Source organism: Cynara cardunculus (genome assembly GCF_001531365.2).
Source record: "Cynara cardunculus var. scolymus isolate 2C chromosome LG 13, CcrdV1, whole genome shotgun sequence".
Taxonomy (NCBI): Eukaryota; Viridiplantae; Streptophyta; class Magnoliopsida; order Asterales; family Asteraceae; genus Cynara; species Cynara cardunculus.
In genome coordinates this window covers 7,300,235-7,321,147 of record NC_037540.1, presented here as the reverse complement: position 1 = coordinate 7,321,147, position 20,913 = coordinate 7,300,235, and the positions used below count along the sequence as shown (strand labels likewise).

At 29.8% G+C, this 20,913-nt stretch overlaps 2 protein-coding genes across 2 annotated transcripts; both read left to right on the top strand.

Annotated features, from left to right (window-relative positions):
* Positions 1–8,465: 8,465 nt before the first annotated feature.
* LOC112524453 (cytochrome P450 CYP72A219-like) lies at positions 8,466–10,814 on the top strand. The gene is made up of 5 exons (XM_025134274.1): positions 8,466–8,773; positions 9,064–9,284; positions 9,373–9,617; positions 9,791–10,178; positions 10,272–10,814. Exons 1-5 carry the CDS (start codon positions 8,494–8,496, stop codon positions 10,695–10,697), a joined length of 1,560 nt encoding a protein of 519 aa, XP_024990042.1. The 5' UTR covers positions 8,466–8,493; the 3' UTR covers positions 10,698–10,814.
* LOC112524454 (cytochrome P450 CYP72A219-like) lies at positions 8,521–17,711 on the top strand. Its single transcript, XM_025134275.1, has 6 exons — positions 8,521–8,773; positions 14,882–15,159; positions 16,120–16,340; positions 16,430–16,674; positions 16,805–17,189; positions 17,286–17,711. Exons 2-6 carry the CDS (start codon positions 14,886–14,888, stop codon positions 17,709–17,711), a joined length of 1,551 nt encoding a protein of 516 aa, XP_024990043.1. The 5' UTR covers positions 8,521–8,773; positions 14,882–14,885.
* Positions 17,712–20,913: the final 3,202 nt, after the last annotated feature.

Here is a 20,913-nt window from a genome sequence, read left to right as displayed (position 1 = left end):
TTCACAAAGCCACGCCCAAAGCCTCTACCAGCGCCAAAGCCATAAAATTTTTGGCTGCAGGTTAAGAAGCCAACATAAATCCCCCACATGAAAACAAATAATCACAAGAAAGGAGGCTAAAACTCAGAGGGAGAGCTCACCGCTGCCAATCCAAGGCTGGTGTATCAATTAAGGCCTGAATTTTGTTGTCTTCGTCCGCTTTACTAGGTGCAGGAGCATCCTGAAGTTGACGGCTAGATGTAATTGGCACAACTTCAGGAATTTCTTACAAGTCGTTTCCAAATTCATCACAATCAGAACCATCAAGCTTCAAAACCACTGTTAGGTAGCATAGCATAATCATATTGATCAAAATTGATAAGCATCTCACTGTGGCATTGTCTAGTGATTGAGGAAAAGATGGCCATAGTGATGTAGGGCACTAATCTCMCCCATGTGTGGAAGTTCCAAGAGGAAACAATTCAGGATATATTTTACATGACGTGAAACAAAGTGGGTGTGGGGCATTTCTTATAGCTGGAGAAGATGCTATAGATGTATAATTTGGATAGCCTGGTAGGTATGGGTGTCATCACAATTCTTGAAAGTCCATCAAATATAGACATTCAAGATTGTGAAAAAAATTGATTCATTCTGTAATGTTTACTTAATTGCAACACTAAAACTAACATTACAGCCTACACATCATAAAGAAGATCTCTAAGAGCCTCCATATCCAAGTATCGTCCCTAGGTGCTGAGTGTGTAATCCTGATACATTACAAGCAAGTTCCTAAACCATTATAGCTAGACAAACCTTACATAGTTGGAAAAAGTTACTCTTTGCTGATTGCACACTCTCCAGCTCATTAACCACTGTTAAATCACAAACAACAACTCAACTAATGCCCTAGCACTCGACTCGCATAATGTTACCATCCAACATCCAGAAAACTTTTGCAGGTTTCAATGTCATGCTCACCCTAATAAAGTTCATTAGCAAGTCATGCCAATCAAGTCCAATTTGTAGAAAATCAAAATCTAAACCCATTATATGATAAATACTAAACTTGGCTAAACGTAAAAATCAAAGACTGCCTCCCCTGCTCTTCTCAAAAGCTTGGCTAAACGTCAGGTACCTAAAAACTAAACACCTCTCTTTTTTTCCGTTTCCCTCAAAATTTATAAAAAGATAGAGGTAATTGTAGTTTTTATTTTCTTCCCTCAAAACTAACCACCAAGCCTATAGATTCAAATCCAGCAGAGAGAAACTAAAAAATCAATTTAAGAAACAAATTCTAGATTCGGAACAKAATTGAACTAATAGAATTGCCAAATAAAAAAAGCTATCAAAAACAGAAGCCATTAAGAAGGAATTCCAACAAACCAAGGGTAAAGGAGTTGATGGTACCTTCTATGGTTGCCAAGGAATGATCAAAATAAGTTACCGCAAGGAAAGACACGAACACATCGACTTGATCAGACATGTACTATTCTATCAGCAACAAATTAAGAAATCAATCGGATCAATATAATCTCATCGTCATTATAATTGAAGCATTGTTTTATAGATTTTAATTGCAGTACATTTTACCTTTTCCGTATTTAAAATTGCTATCGATTTGATGTTGATGAACCAAATTAGGGCAGAAAACATACCTGATTTATGTATATAAACGAAACCAAATTGAGAAAAATCATGATGGAGAGACGACGACGTGACCTCGGCTAAGAAATCGATGGAGGCGATAGCAAAATAGGGTGAGAATTTGATGAAGGCGAAGGCGAAATCGGTAGAGACATGACGAAGGCGACGGGGAGACTGAGAGAGAGAGAGAGAGAGAGATCGAGTCGAGAGATTGGAGCGATGGGTTATAAAAAAGTATTATTTTTTTAATAAAATTGATAAATAATTAAAACAAAGACTTTAGAGAAGGTTTTTATTTTAAAAAAGGTCTCTAAAGCCCCTCTCATATTTTTTAGAAGTTTTTGTAAAAAAAAAAAAAGTTATCTAAAACTTTTAGAGACAATTTTGATAATGTATGATTTAACTTGAAATATTTCTCTAAAACTCATCCTACCTTTAGTTACGTTTTCCACTTTTGTCATTCATTTTTTTCTCTATAATATATCTTTAGATACACTTTTAAAACCTTCTCTAAAAATTCCTTCTCTAAAGCCCTTTTTTCTTGTAGTGGTTATATTAATAAATAATTCAAAAAAATCTAATTTATTTAATGTATTTATACGTTAAGTAAAAGTTTTTGAACAAATATAATATATTCTTTAAAAGATAATATTTTTTGGTAAAAAAAGAACAATTCTTATTTTTTTATATCAAAAAACACATATTTTTTTAAAAAATATTAGTGAGATAAATTATTTTCTACTAGTTTTATTAATAGAGGTTGGTTATTATACAACCCTTGTCATTTGTGCAACCAATACAACTCAATCTTAACCATCCATTTCATTTGATTGATATGTTATTTCATATAAGTTTTGATTGTTTCCTAATATAAAGTATTGATCATAATTAATTAATCATATTTATCTTCCATAAATATTCAAATCATAATAAATGAACTATCATCATTTCCATAAATATCTCAATTTATTGGGTTGCATTGTTTGTATAAATGTGATGAGTTGTATTTGAAACAAACTCTTTATTAATATTGGTATATTAACAAATAATTTAGATTTTTTTTAATTCATTTAATATATTTATTAAATAACATGTAAAATATCTAAATATTAAAATTAAAAGTATATTGTTAAATAAGAACTAGTAAATTTTATAATAAAATAATTTTGAAAGTACAATGTTGTAATAAGAAAGTCAGATCACTATAGTACATGTAGACAACCTACATGGACAATAAAGTAGCACGGAAACTTGGTATAATGGGTAAATTTAAATCAAAATGTTACTCAATGCTATAATGGGTAAATTTTTCAAAGTACAATGTTCTAATAAAAAATTGTTTGAAAGTACATTGTTGTAATTAGAAAAACTGGGAATATAATGCTATAATAAAGAAATTTATGAAAATAAATTGCTATTTTGTACATTTTGCCCAAAAAATAAAATAAAAAACAAAAGTATTAAATTAAATTAAATAAAGAACAAAAGTATTGAATTAATTAGGTTATATTTGGGTTAAAGAGTATATTTGAGATTAAGAAAATATAAAATTTTATTCCATCAAAATCCCAACATTTTTTTTATTAACCTGAATATCCAATCCGTTATGCGATCTGACTAACCTCATGACGACTACCTGCTTTACGAGTAGCCCAAAGTCACCGCATTTGAACCTCCATGGCTACAAGTAGATTTTTATTCCTCCGTGGTTGAACCTGAGACGTACTTACATACACTTTTAATTTTTGGAGCTCAAGCTCAAATCAATCAGGCATCACCGTTGTGATTTCAAAATCCCAACTTATTGTGAAAGAATGTTGAAATCCCTTTGTTTGTGGAATTGGATGGATTTTGAAGATTCATTCTAAAAAAAAACAAAAAAAGGGAATAAAATTGATTTATGTTATCTAAAATGTTAGAGACAACATTTATGAGTATGCATTTCAATTCTTACCTTCTTAGTTAAGTTACCACCTAGTCCCCATGTAATCACAACCACATCAACACTCTTAATGACATTAAAATCACAAAGACCTTTAAGGAGGTGTTTGGGATTGCTTATTTTAGGTGTTTTTTGACTTATTTCAATCTGGCATTGGTGATAAGCTAGATGCTAGTGTTTGGATGAGGAAAAATAAAACTGCTTATACCGGTGTCAAATCGGTAATAAGCAGTTTTTGATAAGTTAATCCTTCCTGACTTATGAAAAATTGCTTATTACCAGTTTATCATTTTAACCTTGTTTTAATAATGTTTGTTAATTATTATAAATTTTTGTCAAAAATATTATTATAAATGATGAAAAATAAATTTTTACATGTTAAAAAATCAAATAAGTTAATAATCAAAAATATTATTATATGGAAGACTGTCCTTTTTTGGTAATTTTACATATATAAGTAAAATTTGCCAAACACTAAAAAACAACTTATCAACTTATTGTTTTTTGGTACCGCTATAAGTTAATCCAAACACTTATTACAAAACTCCGATTTAATATTACATAAGTTAATAAACACTTTTATAAAAAAAACATAAGTTGTTTTAAATAAGCAATCCCAAACACCCCTAAGTAAGAAATACAGGTAGACTATTATATTGTTTAGTTTGTGAACTTAAATTCAAATGACAATTTTTTAGTCAAAGTTGAAAATTCACATTTGTAAATTTGACTAGATTGAAATAATGACATTTAACGATTATTATATGCACCGACTCCATATGAAAACCCAAATAATTCTACATACTTATCTCAAAATATATATGATTTATTCTCTGGAGGTGAAAATTTTAAATTCCAGCTTCTTATATCAACAAAAAATACAATTCAAACAAAAATGACTTTTTGTTATTATGATAATTGTAAGACCAATGTTTATTTATTTATACACAAACAACAAAAAAAGTTTACGAATTTTTTTTACTGTAAAAAATCAGTAACTTTTGGTTGGTGGAAACTTCGCATTTGCATTTTCCATATCTCCTATTCATTTCCTGACTTCTATTACCACCGACACTCGCAATTTCTGTTTTTAATTATTACTAAAAAGGTATAAATATTAATTTGTCTTGTATAATTAATTAATTTAAAACCAAACTAAGCATTCACAAGAATTCTCAATAGAAACTTGGGTAAAGAAAACCCTATTCATATTCAAGGTTTGTCTGAATATGTTCTAATCATATATATGTGATTTAAAATTGGGTCTTCAATGTTTACAAGATTTAATTATACATGTTTTAGCTTTTATTGAATTTTTTTAGGTTTTTATTATTTAGCTGAATTAGTGATTTATTGTTCTCTACTTTCAAATAATATCAGAACACTGATTTTTATTTAAATTAATTTAATATAATATATGATATGAAATTTTATTTTTTTTTAAATTTATTACTTTATACAGATGTCAGAACGTCTTTCCAAGCCTTGTTTATATTAGGAAAAATTGGATCAAAGTGAAACCAACTTTCACTTTATTCCTATTTTAGGAGACCAACTTTTAAAATCTTCATTTAGAAGTCTCTATCAAACTTTTTGTTTATTTAAGGGTCTGGTTGACCTGTTAATACTGACATAATCAGATTTTTTGACAACTAAGATATTCCACGTCATATTAATTTTTTTTTTTTAAATCCACGTCATATTTTAAAATTGCAAAATAATTATATAAAATTAACTAAAATTTGTTTTTTTAATTAAAAATTAAGGCAATAAAATCTATATTTCTTTCCAAATCTCGTTTTTTAAATAAAAAAAATTCAAATATCAAATTAAAGATGTTTCCAAATCTCGTTTTTTAATAGAAAAATTAATTGATGCAATAAAAAATAAATATTAAATATCAAATGCGGAGAGGGCAGCAGCTGTCGGAGAAGGCATAAAGCTATAGCGACAGGAGACTATGAGACGACGGTGATTGAAGGAAGAGGGAGGGGCAACGACTGTCGGAGAGGACAGAAAGCTACAGCAGCAGGAGGCTATGGGATGACGACGATTGAAGGATGAAGGAGGGGCAGGATTGCGATCGAGACAGGAGACATGAAGTGGACTTCATTTTGATTTGTCAAAATAATTACCACATAATATTTGTTTAAATAAGTTCCTTCCAAGTCATATTAAATTACCTGTTACATATTCAACAGGTCAACTAGACCCTTAAATAAACAAAAAATTTGATAGAGACGCTTAAATGAATATTTTAAAAGTTAGTTCTCCAAAATAAGAATAAGATGAAAGTTAGTTCCATCTTAATGTAATTTTCCTTTTATATTAAAAATCAGTAAAAAACTATTTCAGCAAAAAACCCTTCTGGCTTTGGAGAAATTTGATCCTTCTTTTATTTGACAAAAGTCTTAATGCGGGCCATACAACGCCCTAGTCTTTGTGGAAAAAGTTGGAAATTATTGGGACACAATTTTTACATGCCACACCCTCAACTCTCAACTGTTTTCACTTAGACCCTATAATTATCATTCGTTTGAGCCCTGTATATATACAGGGACCTAATTAAATGAGAATTCGATATATAATTTGTGATAACCGTGAGATCCATTGTGAACCAATCATTTAATATAATTAATATTATTTTTAGAATAAAGTAAAGGGTAAAACTAGTAACTTGATAATCTCATTTTGTATTTAATAAACCCTATTCATATTCAAGGTTTGTCTGAATATGTTCTAATCATATGTGATTTAAAATTGGATCTTCAATGTTTATGGGATTCAATTATATATGTTTTAGCTTTCATTGAATTTTTTTTAGGTTTTTATTATTTAATTGAATTAGTGATTTGTTTTTCTCTACTTTCAAATAATATCAGAAGACTGATTTTTATTTAAATTAATTTAATATAATATATGATATGAAATTTTAATTTTTTTTAATTTATTACTTTATACAGATGTCACAGCGTCTTTCCAAGCTTTGTTTATATTAGGGAAAATTACATCAAAACGGAACCAACTTTCATCTTATTCCTATTTTAGGGGACGAACTTTTAATATCTTCATTTAGGGATTTCTATCAAACTTTTTGTTTATTTAAGGGTCTAGTTGACCTGTTAATGCTCACATAATCCAGATCTTTTGCCAACTAAGATATTACACGTCATATTAATTTTTTATTTTAAATCCACATCATATTTTAAAATTGCAAAATAATTATATAAAATTTACTAAAATTCGTTTTTTTCAAAAATTAATGCAATAAAATATATTTTTCTTTGCAAATCTCGTTTTTTAAATAAAAAAATTCAATTATCAAATTGAAGATGTTTCCAAATCTCATTTTTTTAATTAAAAAAATTAATTGATGCAATAAAAAATAAATATTAAATATCAAATGTGGAGAGGACAGCCTGCCGGAGAGGGCAGCAGCTGTCAGAGAGGGCAGAAAGCTACAGCGGCAGGAGGCTATGGGACGATGGTGATTGAAGGGAGAGGGAGGGGCAGCGGCTGTCGGAGAGGACAGAAAGCTACAGTGGCAGGAGGCTATATATGGAACGACGACGATTGAAGGAAGAGGGAGGGGCATGATTGCGACCAAGACAGGGGACGTGAAGTGGACTTCATTTTGATTTGTTTTAATTATAATGATGATTTGTCAAAATAATTACCACATAATATTTGTTTAAATAATTTCCTTTCAAGTCATATTAAATTACATGTTACCTATTCAACAGGTTAACTAGGCTCTTAAATAAATAAAAAGTTTGATACAGACGCTTAAATGAATATTTTAAAAGTTGATTCCCCAAAATAAAAATAAAATAAAAGTTAGTTCTATTTTAATATAATTTTTTCTTTATATTAGATCAGTAAAAAACTGTTTCAGCGAAAAACCCTTTTGGCTTTGGAGAAAATTGATCCTTTCTTTTGTTTGGCAAAAGTCTTAATGCGGGCCATATAGCACCCTAGTCTTTGTGGAAAAAGTTGGAAATTATTGGGACACAATTTTTACATGCCACACCCTTAACTCTCAACTGTTTTCACTTAGACCCTTTAATTATCATTCGTTTGAGCCCTGCACATATATGAGAGTTCCGTATGTAATTTGTGATAACCGTGAGATCCATTATGAATCAATCATTTAAGATAATTAATGTTATTTTTAGAATAAAATAAAGGGTAAAACTAGTAACTTGATAATCTCATTTTGTATTTAATAAATTATTTAACAACTCTCCTCCTCTCTCTCTATATCTCTCTCCATATTCAACAACTCTCTCTCTCTCTCTCTCTCTCTCTCTCTCTTCGTATTCTCATTTTGTATTACCAAAATTAATATTTGATGTTACGTACACATTGTAAACAATGGATATCACAATGGGCATCAACATGTATACAATAGGTATCACATTATTGGTGTTGTGAACACGTTGTAAACAATATGGATATCACGGTGAGTTTCAACGTGCATACAATGAGTATCACAACGTGTATACAATGGGTATTAGAGTGTGCATATTGTATGTATCTTGAGTATTATAATGATGATCATTTGTAATGTATTTTTTTTAATGTGTTTAGATATTACATTTTATATCTTGTGTAACTGATTTGCTGGAACAAGGGTTCGTCATATATATATATATATATATATATATATATATACACACACACACCAATAACATGTTTTTAACTCAATAACTTATTTTTAAATGCAAGTGATGACTATTCACGCTCTCCAATAATGATGTATTGCTAAAAAAACAATAAAAAAAACACATGAATCATTTTATCAACTACGCAAACCATAAGGTGGTGAAGTGAAAATTATCCATCAATAAATATCCTATTTTCCTACCAACTATGATCACAGGATTTAATAGATCACAGGCCTTTTTTCTTTCCAGCACTGCACGATGGAGGTAACTCCAGTTTTTTGTGTTGTAGGAATAGCAGCAACATTAACGCTGTTATATGCATGGAGAGTTTTAAATTGGTTGTGGTTCGAACCAAAGAAGATAGAAAAGTTCTTAAGAGACCAAGGCCTTATGGGGACCCCTTATAGGTTCGTGTTCGGAGATCTCAAAGACATGGTGCAAATGACGACTGARGCCAAATCTAAATCCATGAGTGTMACTGATCATGATATCGCTCATCGCGTCTTCCCCTTCTTCCATAAGTCTGTCACTACTCATGGTAAATACATCTGTTTGAATTTTCCAAATCCACACATACACACACACACACACACATACACATACATACATACATACATATATACATACATACATATATATATATATATATATATATATATATCTTAAGAAAAGGAAAACAAAATAAATTTTTGACCGAAAATAACTCTACTATTTATAATGCTTTTGAAATCGTATATTATATTTGGCATTTTTTGTTCGTACCATAATGTTTTGGCTTTTTGGAAAATTAATATCTAAACTTTTCTGGTTTCAWCGAYAAATATATAGGTAAGAATTGTTTTACATGGATGGGGACAAAACCTCTGGTACACACATCTGATCCGACTATAATACGAGAGGTCTTGGCTAATTATTGTCAATTTCAAAAGCCAAGGGAAGGGAATCCATTAACAAAGTTGCTAGAAACTGGATTACTCTACGCCGAGGCTGATCAATGGATTAAACATCGAAAAATCATCAATCCTGCATTCCATGTGGAGAAGATCAAGGTTTCTTAATTGCTCCTCCTTTTTCTCTTTTCGTTACARAAAGTAACCTTATGAAAACATTATCCGGATATACTTATATTTTCTGTAGCGTATGGTACCCATGTTTTATGTGAGTTGCAACGAGATGATCCTCAAATGGGATGAAATGATGAACAAARAGAACTTGCTTGAAGTGGATGTTTGGCCTCATCTTCAAACGCTTTCTAGTGAYGTAATTTCACGTACAGCATTCGGTAGCAGTTTTGAGGAAGGAAGAAAGATATTTGAGCTTCAAAGAGAACAAGCAGAGCTCATTATCAAGGCTGTAAATTCAATTTACATTCCGGGATCAAGGTGAGTTTGATTCGAAACGATTATTTTATAATCACTTCTCTTTTAAAAAGTTCACAATATTATGCAAAAACATAACATTCTTAACTTATAAAGGGCTCTTTATTTGATAATTATAGAAGTCACACTATCACAACGTTTTGTAGATTATGCTAATTAATTATATGATTGAGTAGATTTTTGCCGACAAAAAATAACAAGAGGATGAAAGAGATTGACCAGGAAGTGAAGGCTACAATAAACAACATTATCGATAAACGAGTTGTTGCAATGAAAGCCGGAGAAACCCTCATTGATGATGACCTTTTGGGCATCCTTTTAGATTCCAATTACAAAGAGATTAAACAACAAGGGAATGACGGCTTTGGATTAAGCATTGAGGAAGTCATCGAAGAATGCAAACTTTTTTACTTTGCAGGACAAGAGACCACGGCAAATATGCTTGTTTGGACTATGATTTTACTAAGTCAACACATAGACTGGCAATCACGTGCTCGAGAAGAAGTTTTATGTGTCTTCRGAGAAAAAATACCGGATATAGATGGTTTGAGTCGTTTAAAGATTGTAAGTTTTAATTTCCGTGAAGATTACCAAAACTATCCGCTTGCCAAATATGACAACGGTCCTATTTATTTTTTGCCATAATTTTTTTTGCAGATCAACATGATTTTCAATGAGGTTCTTMGACTGTATCCACCGGCAGGACTCCTAAGACGGCTAATACATGATGAAACCAAATTAGGAAATATAACCTTACCGACAGGTACATTGGTCCAACTAAACACATTGTTTCTACACCACGACCAAGATATATGGGGTGAAGATGTGAAGGAGTTCAAGCCCGAGAGATTTTCCGAAGGTGTGTCAAAAGCAACSAAAGGACAAGCCTCATTTCTCCCATTTGGTGGGGGGCCACGCATATGTATTGGTCAGAATTTCACTATACTCGAAGCAAAAATGATACTTGCAATGATTCTGCAGCGTTTCTCTTTTGAGTTATCTCCGTCGTACTCRCATGCTCCACATGCTGTAGCTACTCTACAACCTCAGTTTGGCGCCCACTTAATTCTACACAAACKTTAGGCAAAAAAATTGCATGTTTGGGTTTATTTTAGAGTAAAAATGGTTTTATAATTTTGGGTTACTTAATTATGTCTTTTGTATTGTTATATATGTATTATTTACATTATCRTGTATCGTAATCAAAGATTGCAAATGTTTAGTGTGTGTTGAGAGAAGAAATGAGTTCCACGGCGCTCACCCTCGATCCTTATCGAACCCACTTCCCACTTCCCACATGCAACTTTTCTCCTCCCCTCTCCATCCCTCTCTCTGTCTCCAACCCTATGAAAAAACGTACTCTCTGAATCRTAAGACCACTATAATGCTTTTTAATGAATCTTATTGAGCTTTTGAGGATCTTAGTGGTCTTATTGAGCTCAATACACACTACATACATATATACATTACATACTCACATATAAACATGTAATAGGTCATCAAGGATCATAAAATACAAATCCGTCGGAAATTCCGTCGGAAAAGGCATTTAGCGGCGGGGGTTTTTCCGACGGCAAAATCCGTCGGAAAGTTGTTTTTCCGACGGATTTCCGACGGATTTTGCCGTCGGAAAAACCCGATTTTTTAGTAGTGTATTGATAGTATAGAATCCAATAAAACTGAACTAGTCAAGGTTGGTCAGTGAGATGAAAGGGGATAATTTAATATATTAAATAATAATTTATATTAAGTTTCTAATTTAATTATTTTATGTTATCAAATTGAAAATTATATTAAACAATTGATTTAATTTTATTAAAAAATGAAAATTAATAAAAACTAAAATATGGATAATTTTATTATAATTTTGACTAGTCGAAACTTAAACATACATAAAAGAATTATATAATAATATTTATTATTCAAAAATTATATAAGAATAACTTTATTATAGTTTGTTTTATAAGTTAATGTTTATTAATTAAAATTTATCATTTTAATTTAGCTGTATTTTATTAAATAAATTATATATATAATTAATTAAATATTTAAAATTATTTAAAATCCAACATATTTAAACGATTCCACAAATGTATTCGATTTACACCAAGAGCAAAGAATCAAGAGATTGAGAGCAAGAGCGAGACTGAGAGTTCTAGAGCAATTGAATGAGAGATGAATAAGAGAACTTTTAATAACCCATGATGAAAATTGTTTTAAGACTTTTGTGCATTAAAAATTGTTTTTAAGACTTTTGGTAAATCTGATTTATAAGGTAGTATATATATATATATATATATATATCTAGGACGTTTCAAATGCAACCAATTATATTTGTACAACCAATGCAACCCAATTAAATTAAAATATTTATGAAAATGATGAGAGTCTATTTATTATGATTTGAATATTTATAAAAGATGATTATGGTTCATTAATTATGATCAATTCTTTATATTAGGAAACAATCAAAACTTTTATGAAATTACATATTTATCAAATTAAATGGACAGTTGAGATTGAATTGCATTGGTTGTACAAATGTAAAAGGTTACATAATAACCCACATATATATATATATATATATATACATATGTATGTATGTATATATATATATATATATATATATATGTATGTATATTTCAAAATTGATTTAATCAATCAAATTAAAAAATGTCGCTATGGCTTGTCTCCTCTAACCCTGGGTTATATCTATTCTACCCATCAATTTGACAAAACACTACATCAATTCCTAAAGATAGCTAACTATACATTATTATTATTATTATTATTATTATTATTATTATTATTATTATTATTATTATTATTATTATTATTATTGATAAAAGAACAGTTTATGGGCTGAAAAACAAGACTATGATAAAATTTAGTGTTTTAAATATAATTGAAAATAAAATAGAATACCTAAAATAAAAATAAAGATAATATATATGTAATATTTTATTTGTGTAAACTTTTTTAACATATGAAATTGTTAACATTGGTCCCTGAGAGGCTGAGACAAATATCAAGAATATATATATATATATATATATATATATATATATATATGATTTTTTATTAATGATGTTAATTTAGTGAACTTATTGGATTAATAAGATTCATTGTTTGGTAGAGATTACTTCAAATGTTTGATTTAATGATGGAGGACAAATAGATAATTTTTATGTGTAATTATTTTTATGGTATCTAATGAGATATTACAATTTTTCATGTGTAAGTTATTTTTATGGTATTTAATGGTTTTCATGGGTGTTCATAATAATGTATGATCATAAACATAATGTATTAATAAGAATGTGTTCATATGTGTTGATGCAAGGTGTTAATAAGTTTGTGTTTATAACAATATGATGTTCATATGTGTTCAATAAGATTCTTCGTAGGTGTTCATATGTTATGATCTTTTCCATAAACCCCTATTATAGAATGTTTATCAATTGTTTATTTTTGTTCAAATTTTCATTTATTACAACTGTCATGATTTAATCCATAGATTTCAAGGATTAAAGGTTAAGATTGCTCCACATATTAACACCAATTGTTGGATTAACAAAAGAATCAACCTATATATAATATGTGAACCAAAAGAATCAACCTATATATAAGATGTGAACCAATCTTAACCTTTAATCATATCCAAAAATGACAAATAATATTGTGAAAGATTAGATATAAGATGCCACAATACACTACAAATGTATAAGATATGAACTTTAAATTTATGTTCACATTTCAATTTTAAAAATAATAGTTGTTTTCATTTATTTGACTTTTTTTTAATTTTTTGTTAAAAAAACAAACATGGAAAGATGCATTTTCTAAATTCTTGGATATTTTCAATTAAAAAAAAAGGATATTTGTTTTCTTTTTCCTTTATAAATAAGTAATTACAGAGAAAAATTGCTCAAACATATTTCGAAATCAATCAAATCTATCTTTCCAAAAACGTTTACGGCATGTCTCCTCAAACCCTAACCAATGTCTATTCTACCATTAATTTGACAAGACACTACATCAGGTTAAAAAGACATCTATACGCAAATTTAAGTTAGGTTTTGTGTTTTCAAACTTCAAACATGATATTATAATTTATTTTTTCTCATAAGGGAAGGCAAGAATCACGGCTCAAATATGACATGATAATTAAATAATTATTTTTAGAACTAATATATGCATATATATATATATATATAGAGAGAGAGAGAGAGAGAGAGAGAGACAGATTCATACCATAATGATAGCTCATTTAAGAAAATAAGAAATGGTCGAATTAGATGTGATTTTACATTAACATCACGTACAAAGTCATATGTGATTCATGCGACCTTGTTATACGGCAATAAGGTTGCCTGCACACTTTTTTGGTCGTTAATATAAAATCAAATGTGATTTTGTACGTAATTCGACCATTCTCTTATTTTCTTAAATATATATCGTTTTTGTATGAACCTACATTTCTCTCTCTAAATATATACTTATATATATGTGTGTGTGTGTGAATTTTTTAAATTCAAAATATACCAAAATTAATCAAAATTAACTTAATTTATAATTCTATTCTTATATTTGGAATTATTATGTACAAAATTTTATTAAACWATATGTTAAGTTTGTTTGTTGTTGATGAGAAATTGTACCAAAATATAACTAATAATATTATTTTTAATTTTTAGAGAATAACTTTTAAAACATGTATTTTAGATTATCAAGTTTCAGCATTTCTCGTTTAATAATCTTAGTAACAATACTCAGTGACGGATCTAAATTTGTTTAAGCGTATGCATCTTTAAGGTGAATCAAAAGTCCGAAAAACCATGGTTTGAATTAGGGGAAAGTCAACACGGTGACCGGGGAAAAAGTCAATTGTATTGCTTTGAGATATAAAATACATTTTTTTAATGGAATTGACCTTAAATATTTAAAAGAAATATATTTTGTCTTTCAGACAACTAAATTTCTTTCTCCTGCAATACTCAAATAAACAGAAGCTCAAAATCCCGCTCAAACTCCTAATAATTCCACCCTTATAGCATTCATGTTCTTCAAAACAAAGACAGATACCTAAATTTCTCCTCCTTATTAATGTGTAGGACTTGCCATGAATACAATAAAAAAACACAGGGTGCATAACCATTAACCACTCAAATGTTAGGGTTATAAAAGAAAAATTATCGATCAATAAGTACTCTCATTCTCTGATCATCATCACAAGTTCACAAAATTAGCTCACAATTTTTTTCTAGAGCCATGGAGGAAACGGCAATTATTTGTGTTATTGGAGTAGCAGCGATCTTGACGTTATATGTATGGACGGTTTTGAATTTCTTGTGGTTTAAACCGAAAAAGATGGAGAAGCTTCTAAGAGATCAAGGATTGAAAGGAACCCATTACCGATTTATGGTCGGAGATTTGAAACAGTTGGAGAAGATGACAAAAGAAGCCAAATCTAAACCTATGAGTCTAAATCATGATATCGCACCTCGTGTATTGACCTTCTTCCATAAATCCATCATTACTCACGGTATGTATATGTGAAACAGAGGTTCTCGATTTCTATACATATGTGACCCAAAAGTGGAAAATGTTTTGTACATTGGTTTGACAGTCGTTTCCGGTTTAGAGCATCTCCAACCAAAGGACTACATCATATGTTAAATATGTTTAAATGTTTTAATAAACTCTTTTACATGACTTGGATTTATAGAGTCAAACAAGTGTGCGTCATACGTAAAACTATTAGAACAAATTGATAAATTGTTATTGGGCATTATAATAAGTTTTTTAGTGTATTTTTTAAAATAAAACGCCATATTGAAATTTTTATGCAATTATTTGAAAAAAATATCTTATAAAAATATATGTTCCCGATACCTATACAAGGTGTCGTATAAAAAAGTCAATTGTTAGGTCACCCACTGTCAAATTACTGTAAGAATTTTACAAAAGATGCATAATTCTTTCGTTCTGTAAAATTAAATCTTATAAAACAATTTATACAGACATATTTAACGTTATATGAAACTGAATATGTTGTAGTGTATATTTATAATTTATCCAAAGCAAAGATGAAGGAATCAAAATTTACAAAAATAAAAATTATAATCCAAAGGCTTTTCTATTTTGAAGATTTAAGCATCAACTATGGTATTAAAATATTTGTTTTGACGAAAATAAATGTGCATATTTCTATTTACGTTTGTCTTAAAATAAATGTCATTTTTCAAAAATAGAGTTATAATTCACTAAATTTCCTATTATACTCTTAATTACTTAAGAGGCATAAATATCACTACAAAACAAAGAGGATTTACCGACGAGTTTTTYCACCYRTAATTTCTGACGRATTTACAGCAGATCACCGACGGATTGACCATCACCAACGGATTACTAACCAAAATCCATTGGTGATTGAAAATCCGTTGGTGACGGTAATCCTGATCACTGGCCACATTTAGCTCATTSATTCCTAGTCTTAATACAGGTAAGACTTGTTTTACATGGATGGGGACAAGGCCTATGGTGCACATTTCTRAACCCACCATGATACGAGAGGTCTTCTCTAATTATCATCAATTTCAAAAGCCAAGGGGAGGAAACCCATCAATAAAGTTGCTAACAACRGGCTTAATCGACGTTGAGGAAGATCAATGGGTTAAACATAGAAAAATCATCAATCCCGCTTTCAATGTTGAAAAGCTCAAGGTTTTSTTACCTTTTTGCTCTTTATTTCATGTAACTTTATTYGTCTAAAAACATCGTTTGGATACRTTTAAYTGTATTTTCCTTGTCAGCATATGGTACCTGCRTTTTATGTGAGTTGCAGCGAGATGATTCAAAAATGGGAAGAAATGGTAACAAAAGAAAGCTCGCGTGAAGTGAATGTATGGCCTCATCTACAAACATTTACAGCTGATGTGATTTCACGTACAGCTTTCGGTAGTAGTTTTGAGGAAGGGAGAAAGATATTTGAGCTTCAAAGAGAACTAAAGCAGATGATTATCATAGCTGAAATGTCAATTTACATTCCAGGATCAAGGTGAATTTCTTTCTAAATAATATGTTTAAATTCAAAAAAAAAAAGAACAATGAAATGCAAAGCGTAAAATTTTAACTCCAATGTATCATTATTTTTGGGTATTTTAAGCTAATAGAATATGATTTAACAGATTTTTGCCRACAAAAAGCAACAATAGAATGAAACAGATTGACCAGGAAGTGAAGGCTATGATAAAGAGTATAATCGATAAACGAGTTGTTGCTATGAAGGCCGGGRAAAGTATCAATGATGACCTCCTGGGCATTCTTTTGGATTCCAATTACGCAGAAATTAAACAASAAGGAAATAGCCATTTTGGCTTAAGCATTCAGGAAATCATTCAAGAATGCAAACTTTTCTACTTTGCAGGCCAGGAGACCACCGTAAATATGCTTGTTTGGACTATGATTTTACTAGGTCAATACAAGGAGTGGCAGACACATGCTAGAGAGGAAGTTTTGCAAGTCATTGGAGAGAAAAGACCAGATATTGATGGGTTGAATCACCTAAAAGTTGTAAGTTTTTTAATACTTAGAGGTTTACCAATGCTATCTTCTTATCGAGCATGTCAAAATCCATATTTATTTTGTGTCTTAATTATTCATTTGCAGGTTAACATGATCTTCAATGAGGTTCTTAGACTATATCYGCCAGCAGTACTACTAAGACGATTTGTACATGAAGAAACAAAATTAAAAAATTTAATCTTGCCGGCGGGAACCCTCATCCAACTAAACTCATTGCTTTTACACCACGACCAAGATTTATGGGGTGAAGATGTGAAYGAGTTCAAGCCYGAAAGATTTTCCRAAGGTGTGTTAAAGGCGACCAAGGGGCAAGCGTCATACGTCCCATTTGGAGGTGGCCCACGTATATGCGTCGGACARAATTTTGCTATGTTAGAAGCAAAAATGGCGCTTACAATGATTCTACAACGCTTCTCTTTTGATCTATCTCCGTCGTATTCACATGCTCCRTACGCTATAATTACTTTAAAACCTCAATTTGGCGCTCACTTGATTTTACASAAACTTTAGGGAGTTTGTTACATGTTTTAGTTTGTTATAAAGTATCTTGTGTTACGTTTACTTTGTTGCTCAAATTTATCCAGTTGTTACATGTGTTGCTCCTTATTATGTATCGCAATAAATGTTGCATATGCTATGTGGAAATAAATTGTGCATATTCCAAAAAAGTGACACACTTCTTCTTAATGTCAAGGTGAAAAGTCTTTGTGAACGAAAACACTCAACTATCACGAGTAAGAAAGTTTCTAATGAGCTTTTTAATTTATATGAACAACAATTGTAATACACTGATGTTTGAATAATTTTTTGCAGGTGACTTATATTTTCGAAGTTGGAAAACCCAATTGGATAGAACATACAAGTTATCTTACTAGTCAAGTTTATATGACGCTTTTGAAAATGTCTCAATACCACATGTTTTATGAAAACGCTATATGCTTTTTTTAAATTGCCATATGAAATGATTACTATTTAAGTTTAGTTAAGTTGTCAACTTAGTTAATAAAATTTATTAGTTTGACCAACGTTATTATAGCAACTTATTACAACAACATTGCATTTATGGTCAAAGACCTTTCAGCCTAGTGGTAAAGGCTTGGGCATGGCATAGTCATGAAACCGAGTTCGAGCCCTGAGAGAGGAGTGTTGACGACATTTAAGTGGGGCCATGTTTAGCCTCCAAATTTGCCGGGGATTAGTCGGGCTTTGGCCCGGACACCCTTAAAAAAAACATTGCATTTATCAAACTTGCCTCGATTTAAGGAAAGTATGATTCTTGATTTAGCCCTTCCAGATAACTTAATTACTTTTAACCCTCATAAAATTCTATTTTTTAGTATTAGAGGGGGACTCGCACAATGCAGTGAGATATATATCTTCATTTTAGTGTTTCATTTTATTTTTTGTCTATGTTGATATAATATGGTTTATGTGGTTTTGATAAAGAGAATGTTTTTACTTTTGAATAAAAATATATTTGAAGATATCATAAAAATTCGAAAAAAAAATATATCGATATTAATATCGAATTAACTATTTAAAAGTTCTTTTTTTTTTTTACAATTTCTTTATTTCAATTGTTTATTATAATTTAATTTAGGTCTAATAGTGAAATAATTTATTTTTGGCTTAACAATATAATTTTTATAAAGGTAATGATTCTGTTAATACTCAATGATTATCCTAATTATAGTTTAAATTTTTATATTTAAATGAAATGTTTATCCTCTATTTGATTATGTTTATCCGCAGTTAATTACACGAATTCAAACATAGAGCTTTAATAAGTTGTATTTATGTATAATTTACTTGTAATTTTGAATTTTAAGTAATATACATCAATAAACAATATTTCATACATAAAAAACAGTTTTTAAAAGTTTTTGTCAAATACTTTATAATATAATATAGATTCATTGGTGAATGGTTGCTAAAATGGACGAAGATTATATTTCACTATGAACGGTTGCTAAAATGGATGAACAAAGGTTAAAAATTCAGATTAAAATCATGGGATTCGACAACCTCAGGAACCGATACGGATGAACATGATACCACAATTTGTGAAAAACTAGAATATCCCCTCAATAATTTAGAAAACTGAAAACCAATAGCTTTCCTAATTAACCTCCTTAAAAAGGAATATGATCAAGTAACCGAATAAAAAATAATAATAAAAGAAAGAAAAAATTACTAAACAATCCTTAATCCTAAAATCAAGCGTTTAATTAAGGTAATAACAAGGAATGGTGGAATTTGATTGGTTAAAATGGGTTTGCAAGACTAAGGGGCCGGCCGTTTACCCAATTGCTTACCCGGTAAGCGCTTACGGATAGGAGTCAACACTATGATTATATTTTGATGCTTAGGATTTTAGTATATCAAAACATATCGAATGTAACAATTTAGTGGGTAAGCATTTATCAGGGTAAGAGTCGTCATCCTTACTGGGTAAGACTCTCTATTATTCTCATCGCTCTTATCCGGTAAGATTCTTGACCCTTCTCATGTTCATCCAATGAAGAAATTTATCCGGTAAGTACTTACCAAGTAAGTGTTTAGTACACGGCCCCTAACACTATTTAGGGGGTTAACAAGTGATTGATGTTGTATATATGTGTACCTGTGCGCACATGTGTGCGTATGTCATATATATAGAGAGAAAAAAAAGAGGTTTACTTTACAAACCATCCGTTTCATACAAACCTTACAAACTAATTACATCCATCCATTTTTTTTTATGAAAGGCCAAGACTTAAACAAACTAAATAAGTAAAGTAAAAATAAAAAATTCATATTGGAGACAAGGAAGGGCAAAACGGGAAAAAGCATGTTCTATGAATATGTTTCATTACAGCTGTTATACATATGAACCTGATGCAATCATATACGACCTATGAACCTGTTTCATTACAGCTATTATACATATGAACATGTTTCATTACAAACTGTTATACATACCTATGAATATAAATTTGTTTCATTACATCTGTTATACATATGAACCTAATACAATCATATATGATCATGTTTCAGTAAACAATTTGAGCATGTTTCATTAGAAATTACTCTGTTTCATTGGAAATTAGTGATGATTTTTTTAAACAAAATTATCCTACATTTTTTAAAATGTGGCGATTTTTTTCAAAAAATTTAAGTGGATACCTCAATTAAATATTTGTTAATATTGTGCTAATCAATATATCATTAATATTTATATAAATATTATGTTGTTACCAAATTTATCTATTAATATTAAATAATTACCAAACATAACTATTGTTCAAATGACCATAATACCCTTATAAATTAAAAAAAATGTAAAACAAATAGATTTATATGATTTGTTGTAATTAGTTTGTAAGGTTTGTCCAAATTTGGACGGTTTATATTTGATTGCTTATATATATATATATATATATATATATATATGTGTGTGTGTGTGTGTTTTGAAAGTGAATATATGATATATTAAAATTAAATTTAAATTATAATATTTAAAATATAATAAAATTTAGTGTTAATTAAAGATGTTCGTTAGAATGAGTGACCAACTCATTACAAAACAGCATGCAACTAGTCTCTTTTATAATAATGAAGTTTAGGAGTCAATTTCGGAAAAAGCATCAAATCATAAGACCATCCACATCGCTGCAATCCATTTACACTTTCAATTGTGCCACATCAGCTTTTGCAATTATCTTCCACACAC